At 42.4% G+C, this 11,747-nt stretch overlaps 1 protein-coding gene across 1 annotated transcript; it reads left to right on the top strand.

Annotated features, from left to right (window-relative positions):
* Positions 1-281: 281 nt before the first annotated feature.
* LOC127081975 (uncharacterized) lies at positions 282-1,496 on the top strand. The gene is made up of 2 exons (XM_051022200.1): positions 282-1,100; positions 1,194-1,496. Exons 1-2 carry the CDS (start codon positions 282-284, stop codon positions 1,494-1,496), a joined length of 1,122 nt encoding a protein of 373 aa, XP_050878157.1.
* The last annotated feature ends 10,251 nt before the right edge of the window (positions 1,497-11,747 follow it).

The raw sequence follows: 11,747 nt of genomic DNA, 5'->3' as shown, positions 1-11,747 counted from the left end.
AGAGTAGATTCTTTAGATGGAGTTGATGCCCGGCAAGTAAGTAACCGCAGGTAGCAAACAGTCTAATGGATCCATGACTCTAGGAACTTTTTCAAAAAAAAAACCTTAGACCATACCTGGTGAGAACCATGTTCCATACAAAGCAATCAGACTTATCCATGCCTTAAGCCTATTGAACCTATACAAAAAAAAAATGCATTACATTCATACATTGCATCAACATCATAAAAAAGCAAGCTCTTAGTTGTCTCTTATTTGTTTCAGGAATTGAGAACTTGAAAATGACAACTTCAATAAGACACACTTTCACGCTTAAGTACAAGGAACCTAAGTTGGACAGTCTGAAGGGTTTGATCTCTGATTTGTCTCTCAGCAGACGTGATGAGTTTGGAAAAAGCTATGGGAAAATTTTGAGCCTTCTAAATAAGAAAGTTGACTATGGAATTATCGGCTCTCTGGCACAATATTATGATCCACCTCTGCGTTGTTTCACATTCGCTGATTTCCAGCTAGCTCCTACTTTGGAAGAAGTTGAGAGGATCGTGGGACTCAAGTTGAAAGATTTTAATCCGTTCCCAAAGCTCGAAGAAGATATGGGCCCAAAGAAGATAGCTTCGGCTTTAAGTATCAATGTCCCGACTGTTCGAGACAATTGGGCTGAAAAAGGGGGTTGCAAAGGTTTTGCCGTGATGTTTTTGGAAGATTTAGCTCTAAAGTTCAAGAAAAGTGGAAATTGGAATGCATTCTATGCTGTGTTGGCTTTATTGATCCATGGGATTGTGCTTTTCCCAAATGTTGAAAAATTTGTGGATCAAGTGGCCATAGAAGTCTTTCTCTCTGGCAATCCAGTACCATTTCTCTTAGCTGACGTTTACTATGCCCTTCACGCTCGACATGAAAAGAGGGGTGGAGTGTTGTTGTGTTGTGATCCGTTGCTTTACACTTGGTTCATGCAACACATGCCCGAAGAAGGTCCTTTTGTGGCAAAAGAACTTAAGTCTCCCCAGAAATTAGCTTCTCTCACCGCGAGTTCCATCAGATGGTATATCCGAGAGTGGGAAACCCCAGACATTATAGTCAGCTGTGGGGAATTTCCTAATGTACCGTTGTTGGGTACCAAGGGTTGCATCAACTATAACCCTATGTTATCTTGATTACACGGTTACTCCATGGATGGTCCTCCTGACGCAAAGGACTTACAGCCATTTGTGCTCTCTGACATCCAAGCAAGTAATCCTGATGTAAGAGCAGTACGAAAGGCTTGGTTAAAGGTTGTAAGAAAGGGTAAAGAGTTTGGAAAGAGAAACATTCTTGCCAAAGAACCTTACACGCAATGGGTGAAAGAAAGAGTTGAGAAAATCCAGTTGCCATATATCTTAAAGGCTCCAGCTTTTCCTAAAACTCCTGAGCCCGAGCCCATACTCCCTGAGGACATGGAGAAACTCGTTACTAAGGTTAAGGAGCTTGAAGTGGAGAATGCCGAATTACGAATTTAGATGAACCGAGTTATCTTGGAAAATCAGAATTTGAAAGAGGAACGTAAGGGAAAAGCCCAAGAACTTGAGGATAGCAACAAGAGAGCTAGGCTTTTGGAAGACCAGAAAGATGATCTTGATCATATCCTATTGGGTTCCACATCAGTGATCCGAACCAGGAAGGAAGAGCTCAAGAAAGCTGAGTATATGATCTGTGAGCTAGGGAGATTGTTGGATAAATCTCTTATGGATAAAAAAGAAATTAAGCTTGACTTTGAGGCACAGATCCGTGACTTGAGGGACGCTCTGAAGAAGTGCGAGGAAAAGTTGTCTCGCGAGATCCTCCAAAAGGAAGAAGCTGAAAGAAACTGTCACCGTCTCAGGTACCAGTTGGAAGAAGCTACGAGGAGGTTTGCAGTTTTGGAGAGCCAGGAAGGTGATGCAGCCTACTTACTCCTAAAAAATGATTGTGTGTACTGGAAGAGGTTGTACAGAGAAGCTAGAGAAACCTTAGATGAAGATCAAAAGGTCATCAAGGAACTCCAAGAGCTCTATGTTGAATGGAATGGTAAGTTCCGCAACTTGGCTAGGTTTGTTAACCTCAACATGTTGGAACTCCCAGAAAAACTCCAGGAAGCGGACTGGTGTATGTGTCCAGAAAACACGCCTCCTCAAGTTTTCAACTTCGTCAAGTTTATCAAGAAGATGATGAATGAGCTCACCACAGATCTGGCTACGATCTTAAGAGCTGAGACAGAACTTAAGTTTACTTGTACTTGAATTTGAGTTGTTGGTGTTTAAATTTTTTGTATTTGAATCGTGTGTACTTGAAGTTAAATCTCTTTGTATTCGAATCTGATTTTAATTAATGGAAGTTGTCATTTTAGTTCTCAATTATTACATGTTATTCTTATATTCTAACGTTGCTTGAATAAATAATAAAGATAACTAAGAGTTTTGCAAACAAGATGCATCCATACATGCATTCATACATTTTCAAAAAAAAAAACAGAGTCTTATTCTGTCCTTTCTTCCTCCAGTTTCACGCTGAATTTTCAACACCAGTATAATACTCGTGCCAGAGCTCGTCAAAGAATGGCAGATCAAGAGCATGAATTGGAGCGAGTGAGCTCAGAGCTCGAAGACCTACGTGGAAACATGGGTCAGGTCATGGAAATATTGCAGGTCATCAGGGCAAAGTTGGACGCCCAAACAACAGTTGTTTCAGAAATCGCCGGCCCAGCGATTGAACCCCAACCTGCGAGGACGGTACCAACAACCTGGCCAACCTATGGTTTACCTCCCGGTTTCACGCCTACAGTTGAAGGTGCACCTGGTTTTGCACCATCCGCTCAGCAAACGGCTCCTCTACTGACCATCAATGAAAATCATCATGTGGTCCACACATTCGCACCTCCTCTCGTTCGTGCGCATGTGCAACCTTACTTTGAGGATCAACAACATGCTCTAGACTTTTCAGATGAAGATGAGGAAAGGCAGGAAGACCTAAGAGGGATGAAGGAGAATTACCAGCTGCTTGAGAAGAGATTGAGGGCTATGGAAGGCGATCAAGTTTTTGGTGCTACTGCTAAGGAGATGTGCTTGGTATCAGGTCTTGTGATTCCTGCGAAGTTCAAGACCCCAGATTTCAATAAGTATGAGGGCCACTCGTGTCCTAAGAGTCACCTTATTATGTACTATCGGAAAATGGCTGCACATGTAGAGGATGACAAGCTTATGATACATTGCTTCCAGGACAGCTTGAGGGGTGCTCCCTCCAAGTGGTACTTAAGCCTTGATCAAAGCAGGATTCATTGTTTCCAGGACTTGTCTGATGCCTTCATCCAACATTACAAGTATAACATGGATATGGCCCCAGATAGGAGACAATTGCTCAGCATGTCCCAGAAAGACAAGGAGTCTTTTAAGGAATACGCGCAAAGATGGAGGGAAGTGGCCTCGCAAGTCGAACCACCTCTGGCTGAGAAGGAGTTAGCAGATTGGTTCATGGATACAGTCAAACCTGTGTTCTATGAAAGAATGGTGAGTAGCGTATCTGCGAGCTTCTCTGATCTGGTCGCCGTGGGCATAAAGGTCGAGTTAGGACTGAAGAATGGAAAGATGGTGACTACCTCTGAAACATCTGGTAGTAATGCCAAAAAGTTTCCTGGAGGGTTTCAAAGGAAGAAGGAGGGTGATACGAATGCAGTGTCAACCAGTCAAAGAAGGAGTCATTCATGGAAGAAGCAACACCAATTTGCTCAACAACAACCGATTTATCCAGTACAATATGTTCAACAACCATATGTGGCAGCAGTCACACCAAATTTTAACCAACCACAAGCTCATGTTTATCCACCCGCTCAACAAGCGCCAATATACCAGCAGGCACCAGCGCCACCTGCTTATCAACAGCCGAGGGCACAGGCTCCTCGTCCACAAAATCCTCCAAATCAAAATAGGGTACAGAGAGGTAGAGTTCCGTTTGCTTCAATCCCTATGACATACACTGAATTGTACCCATCATTGCTACAAAAAGGGTTAGTGACGCCCAGATCTTTGGGTCCTCCACCAAATCCTTTACCTCCGTGGTACAATCCAGATGCCCATTGTCCTTTCCATGGGGGTGCCCCTGGACATGATTTAGAAGGATGTTATGCTTTAAAGCATATTGTGCGAGACCTGGTTGAGAAGAAGATTCTTTCATTTCGAGACGTCGGACCTAATGTCAAAAGTAACCCTTTGCCAGCACATGGTGATGTTAATGCTGTTGAGGATGCTTCTGATGTGTGTATAATCAAAAACGTGGAAGATGTTAAAACTCCGTTGCTAGCGCTTCATGCAGGATTGGTGAGGGCTAGATTGATTGACGCATGTCACGATAGTTGTGAGGAATGTGCCATTCAGCCAAAAGGATGTAAAGTGGTACGAAATGACATTCAGAATTTGATGAATCAAGGTGTTTTACAAATTTCTGGTCCAACAATAAATGAGGAAGTTTCGGTCATTGAACCTGTTTTTAACATACCAGAACCGTTTGAGGTGACTTATCACAGGAGAGACATTGTTCATCTGTCACCCGTGGTAGTTTGCATGCCTACCCCATTTCCTTTTGAGAGCACCAAGGCGGTACCCTGGAAGTACGACATAACAGTGGTGGATGGAATGGTAGATGGAAAGCCCAAAATTGCTGAAAGTGAGGAAGTTTTGGAGAATGTTGACACCGACATCACCAATATCGCAGGGACAAGCAGAATGACCCGCAGTGGTCGGATTTATACTCCCAATTTTAATGTGAACCCTCAAGAGCCAACAAGGGGAGCTGCAAATGTAAATCCTACCCCAGAACAGGGAGGGGCACAGCCGGCTGTGCAAACAGATGAAGCAAGTGAGTTCCTAAGGATAATAAAGAAATATGACTACAAGATAGTTGATCAGTTACATCAAACACCATCAAAAATATCTATCTTGTCTTTACTTCTGAATTCCGAAGCTCATAGGGAGGCTCTGCTGAAAGTGCTTGCTCAGGCTCATGTTACCCAAGATATAACGGTCGGCCAGTTCGATGGAGTGGTCGCCAATATCACAGCCTGCAACACTTTAAGTTTCAGCAATGAAGAGCTACCCAAAGAGGGGAAGAATCACAACCGCGCTTTACATGTATCCATAAAGTGCCAAGAAGATGCTCTGGCCAGAGTCTTAGTTGACACTGGATCATCCCTCAATGTTCTACCAAAGAGGGCACTCGCTAAATTGTCTTACCAAGGTTCAGAGTTGAAACCTAGTGCACTTGTGGTGAAAGCTTTTGATGGTTCACGGAGGACGGTAGTTGGGGAGGTAGAGTTACCGATACAGATTGGACCGCATGTATTCCCCATCAATTTCCAAGTCATGGACATAAATCCAGCTTATAGCTACCTTTTAGGACGCCCATGGATACATGCCGCTGGGGCAGTAACTTCTACTCTACATCAAAAGATGAAGTTCGTTGTCGATAACAAGCTCGTTATCGTCTCAGGTGAAGAGGATTTTATCATCAGTCAACTCTCCTCTTTCCGTTATATTGAGGCTGATGAGGATGCCTTAGAAACCTCTTTTCAAGCCCTTGAAATATCCAATGCCACACTTGAAGAGGTTGAGGATCCCGTTGAGAAAACCAGTTTGTCATTCGCCTCTTTGAAGAGCGCAAAATCAGTAGTTGAAAGTAGAGGCCCTGCAGGTTAGGGGCAAGTCATCAACGTCAATGAGAAAAATGACCGTTTTGGTTTGGGGTACAAGCCTCCTACTAGTGGAGGAGCCCTGGTCCCTGCAAAGGACCGTGTGCAGAGCATACAAGAAGTTTTCCTGAGCAATGGATTTATCCATGGAGATCAAGTTGGTGCAGTGGAAGACGACACTGAAGATGGAGAAACATCAAATCTGATATACCGGTGTGAAGCAGCCCTAACAAATTGGGAAGCAGTTGAGATTCCAGAAGTTTTTCCTGTGTCAAAGTAATTGTTGTTTTCCTTTGTGTTTTTTTTGAAAATCCTTAGCTCTGCCCAAGGCTAATGGATCATTTGTAGGGCCCCTTTTGAATTTCAAAAAATCATTATGACAAATAAAGAGCATTTTGTTCAAATTCTTGTCGTTCATTTATCTGTTGTTTTTCTTAAAATGGCAATCCTTTCAAAAACTACAAAAATATTTTTTTTACTTCTTTTGCATTTTTTATTTCCATTTTTCTAAAAAAAAAACCCATCATTAAAAAACATGCAGAATAATCAATAAACCAGTTGAATTCGATGACCCCGCTACTTCCTATAATTTTGAACTCCCCATCTACCAAGCGGAAGAGGATAGTGAGGAAGATTGTGATTTCCCTGAAGAATTAGAAAGGATTCTAGAGCACAAGTCAAAGGCCCTTCAGCCGCATCAAGAACCAGTGGAAACAATCAACCTTGGCACCGAGGAAGACAAGAAAGAGGTCAAAGTTGGGACTACACTTGAGGCAAGCATCAAGGAAAGATTGATCAAGTTGCTACATGAATATGTAGATGTATTTGCTTGGTCGTATCAGGATATGCCAGGTTTAGATACTGACATTGTTGTCCACAAGCTACCACTACAGCCAGATTGTCCGCCAGTGAAGCAGAAGCTCCGAAGAACGAGACCCGACATGGCTCTAAAGATTTGTGACGAGGTGAAACGTCAATTTGATGCCGGTTTTCTAGCGGTTGCAAAGTACCCTCGATGGGTAGCTAACATAGTACCTGTACCCAAAAAGGATGGCAAGGTCAGGATGTGTGTTGATTATAGGGATTTAAACAAAGCAAGTCCGAAAGATGATTTCCCCCTGCCACATATTGACACTCTGGTAGACAACACTGCTAAGTTCGCAGTCTTCTCCTTTATGGACGGATTCTCGGGTTATAATCAAATCAAGATGGATCCAGAAGACATGGAAAAGACCACATTCATCACCCCTTGGGGAACATTTTGCTACAAGGTAATGCCATTCGGTCTCAAAAATGCTGGGGCAACTTACCAAAGAGCAATGGTCACCCTTTTCCATGATATGATGCATAAGGAAATTGAGGTTTATGTGGATGATATGATTGCAAAATCTCAAAGTGAAGAGGATCACATAGACCACTTGCAAAAGCTATTTGAGCGTCTTCGGAAATTTCGACTACGACTAAATCCTGCTAAATGCACCTTTGGTGTCCGATCTGGAAAGTTGCTTGGTTTCATTGTTAGTCAACGAGGAATTGAGGTAGATCCTGACAAGGTCCGAGCTATACAAGAGATGCCTGCTCCACGCACCGAGCGAGAGGTTAGAGGCTTCCTGGGACGTTTGAATTATATCTCGAGGTTTATCTCACATATGACGGCCACATACGAGCCTATCTTCAAATTGCTTCGAAAAGATCAAGCAGTCGAATGGAACTCTGACTGTCAAATGGCTTTTGAGAGAATCGGACAATACCTGCAAGAGCCCCCTATTCTAATTCCACCTGTTCAGGGGAGACCACTCTTTATGTACTTAACTGTGCTTGAAAAGTCAATGGGATGTGTGCTGGGACAACATGACGAAACCGGTCGAAAGGAACATGCTATCTATTATCTGAGTAAGAGGTTTACCGATTGTGAATCCCGATATTCACTCTTAGAGAAAACTTGTTGCGCTTTAGCATGGGCCGCTCGTCGTCTAAGACAATACATGATTTGCCACACTACTTTGTTGATCTCAAAAATGGATCCAATAAAGTATATCTTTGAAAAGCCTGCTTTGACTAGAAGGCTCGCCCGTTGGCAGATGTTACTATCTGAGTATGACATCCAATATGTATCTCAGAAAGCCATTAAAGGAAGTGTGTTGTCTGATTACCTGGCAAACCAGCCCGTTGAAGATTACCAGTCGTTGAAATTTGACTTCCCTGACGAAGACATTATGGTAGTAAAGGATTGTGAAATCCCAGGACCTGATGAAGGACCTGAATCCGGATCTCGGTGGAAGGTCATGTTCGATGGTTCCTCCAATTACATGGGGCATGGCGTAGGAGCTGTCCTGTTGAATCCAAATGGTGGATACACTCCTTTCACAGCAAGGTTGTGTTTTGATTGCACAAATAATATAGCAGAATATGAGGCGTGCATCCTAGGCATTGAAGCAGCAATTGATCTCCGAATCAAAACCCTCGAAGTATGTGGAGACTCAGCCTTGGTGATATACCAAGTCAAGGGTGAATGGGAAACTCGTGATACCAAGTTGATCCCATATCGTGCCTATGTCATAGAATTAATAAAATACTTTGACGAAATCACTTTCCGTCATATCCCGAGAACTGAGAATCAAATTGCTGATGCTTTGGCTATGTTGGCTTCAATGTACCAAGTCAGATTCCATAATGAAGCACCTCTCATTCAGATCGAGCGGAAAGTTGAGCCCGCCTACTGCCAGTCGGTTGAAGACGAAGATGATGGTAAACCCTGGTTTCACGACATCAAGTGCTTTTTGCAAAATCAAGAATATCCAACAGATGCAACAACCCTTGACAAGAAAACATTGAGGAAGTTAGCATCCAAATTCTTCTTAAGCAATGGTGTATTGTACAAGAGAAATCACGACATGATTCTGCTCAGATGCGTGGATGGACGTGAAGCGGACCTGTTGATCAAGGAGATTCATGAAGGATCCTTTGGAACTCATGCCAATGGGCATGCCATGGCCAAGAAGATTTTGAGAGCTGGTTATTACTGGTTGACCATGGAATCCGACTGCTTCAATTATGCTAGAAAATGTCATAAATGTCAAATCTATGCCGACAAGGTACACGTGCCTCCGACCCTGCTAAATGTTTTGACGTCACCTTGGCCTTTCTCAATGTGGGGCATCGACATGATTGGCGCCATCGAGCCTAAAGCTTCCAATGGTCACCGCTTCATCCTGGTTGCCATTGATTACTTTACCAAATGGGTAGAAGCCGCCTCTTACGCTAATGTGACAAAGCAAGTGGTTGCACGGTTTCTCAAGAAAGAGATCATTTGCCGTTATGGAATTCCAAGTCGGATCATCACAGATAATGGGACGAATCTGAATAATAAGACCATGAAAGAATTATACGAGAGCTTCAAGATTGAGCACCATAATTCTTCACCATATCGTCCAAAGATGAATGGCGCTGTTGAAGCCGCTAATAAAAACATCAAGAAGATCCTGCAGAAAATGGTGAAAACCTATAAGGATTGGCACGAGATGCTACCTTTCGCACTGCATGGATACCGGACTTCCGTCCGCACTTCAACAGGGGCAACCCCGTTCTCTTTGGTATATGGGATAGAAGCAGTTCTCCCAATTGAAGTAGAGATACCTTCAATGAGAATCCTGACGGAGACCAAGCTAGAAGAGGCTGAATGGATTCAAAATAGATTTGATCAGTTGAACCTCATAGATGAGAAGCGATTGACTTCTTTGTGCCATGGACAATTATACCAGAAACGGCTTAAAAGGGCTTTTGACAAGAAAGTACGTGTTCGGGAATTCAGAGAAGGAGACCTAGTGCTTAAGAAGATCTTGCCAATACACAAGGATTCACGTGGGAAGTGGACTCCCAATTATGAAGGCCCATATGTTGTGAAGAAAGCTTTCTCCGGAGGTGCCTTGATTCTCACAACTATGGATGATGAAGAGCTCTCACACCCCGTGAACTCTGATGCAGTTAAAAAATACTATGCCTAATAAAAACCCGCTAAATCGAAAACCTGAAAGGGCGATTTAGGCAAAAAAAGGGTATCCCGGTGGACTGAAAACCCGAAAGGGCGGTCCAGGCAAAAGTTAGGGATGAATAAAAATGGTAGCTCGCTAAGTTGAAAACCTGAAAAGGCGACTTAGGCAAAAAGGAGCGTCCCGGTGGATCGAAAACCCGAAAGGGCGATCCAGGCAAAAGTTAGGGGCATAAAGGCATAAACTGCATCAGTTGTTACTGATTAACACCGAAGAATTTGAGGTGGAAGATTAATCCAGTCACTCCCCTTAGGAGCAAGGTTTTGGGGGAATCATACCTATTAGGGATGTTAGTGGTCATGGAATTCAATGTAAACCTTTCCTTATTGCCATTTTCAAAAAAAAATGTAACACTCTATGGAGCTACGCCATTTGTGTGCTACCATTCTTGAATAAAATACAAGTTTTCCCCAATCATTGTTAGTTGTGTTCATCTACGCTTTTCTTTGTTATGCAAAAGGTCATTTATTTGTTAATAATGAAGTTTTGAAACTTGGAAAAAGAATTTGAAACTTAGAACAAATTACTTTGATATATGTGAAAATCAAAGGAAAATCATTTGTTTCCCCGAAAACCTCAAGGTTGCATAAATACTCCAGGATCACCAACAAAAGTCCCCATGGAGTACAACTTATTAATCCTCTAGAAGGATGGACCTTTGGTTATTTATAACTGTCAATCATGATAGTTTCTCCTCTGGATGCGCTTGTTAATTGTACGGGTATGAGTTATTGGTGTTGGGGAATCAGAATCTCTGTCCCTACAAACTCCCAGTTTGCCAAGTGTCAGCATTCTCACAATCATGATCATTCATACATCATGCATAAAAGGAAATTCAAATCATGCATAGCCGAAATGTACTCCGTGCTCATTTTGCATTGACCCAGGTCTCGTTGTCGATCCTAGATCCTTTGACCTTTGATTTCAGTTTGTATTTGGTGCCCTTAAACCCATATCCGGTTTTTGCAGTCATTTTCAAATCCAAGTTTTGTTCAATACTATTCAGGTCATATATGAACCTGTTGTTGAGCTTTTATTCCGGGGTCAGGTCATACTTGAACCTGCTCTGAAGAGTTTTTCCAATTTTTGTTCAATACTATTCAGGTCATATATGAACCTGTTGTTGAGCTTTTATTCCGGGGTCAGGTCATACTTGAACCTGCTCTGAAGAGTTTTTCCAATTTTTGTTCAATACTATTCAGGTCATATATGAACCTGTTGTTGAGCTTTTATTCCGGGGTCAGGTCATACTTGAACCTGCTCTGAAGAGTTTTTCCAATTTTTGTTCAATACTATTCAGGTCATATATGAACCTATTGTTGAGTTTTTATTTCGGGGTCAGGTCATACTTGAACCTGCTCTGAAGATTTTTTCTCTGTTTGTTCAATACCATTCAGGTCATATATGAACCTGTTGTTAAGCTTTATTTCCGGTGTCAGGTCATACTTGAACCTGCTCTGAAGATTTTTTCTCTGTTTGTTCAATACTATTCAGGTCATATATGAACCTGTTGTTGAGCTGTATTCCGGTGTCAGGTCATACTTGAACCTGTTCTGAAGATTCTTTGTTCAATACTATTCAGGTCATGTAGGAACCTGTTGTTGAGCTTTATTCCGGTGTCAGGTCATACATGAACCTGTTCTGAAGATTTTTTCCCTATGTTTGTTCAATACTATTCAGGTCATGTATGAACTTGTTGTTGAGCTTTATTCCGGTGTCAGGTCATATATGAACCTGTTCTGAAGAGTTTTTCCCCATGATTATTCCCCAGCATTTGTCAGGTCATATATGAACCTGTTTGTTGTGTCTGAACCTGTTATGCATTTTCTTTCTTATTCAGGTTTGGTAAGTCATATGTGAACTTAATCCCGAAATCTCTTGTACTCTGAATACTGCTTATCAAATTCCACTTCGATTACTCCCCAGTGTGTGTTTGACTCTCCAGTAGGATTTGTGTTCCCCAGCGAGTTTGTTTCTTACCACTTGTCTGTCTTCCTGTGGACCAT

This window comes from Lathyrus oleraceus, chromosome 5 (assembly GCF_024323335.1).
Source record: "Lathyrus oleraceus cultivar Zhongwan6 chromosome 5, CAAS_Psat_ZW6_1.0, whole genome shotgun sequence".
In the NCBI taxonomy this organism is placed as follows: Eukaryota; Viridiplantae; Streptophyta; class Magnoliopsida; order Fabales; family Fabaceae; genus Lathyrus; species Lathyrus oleraceus.
This window is presented reverse-complemented; position numbering and strand designations above follow the sequence as displayed.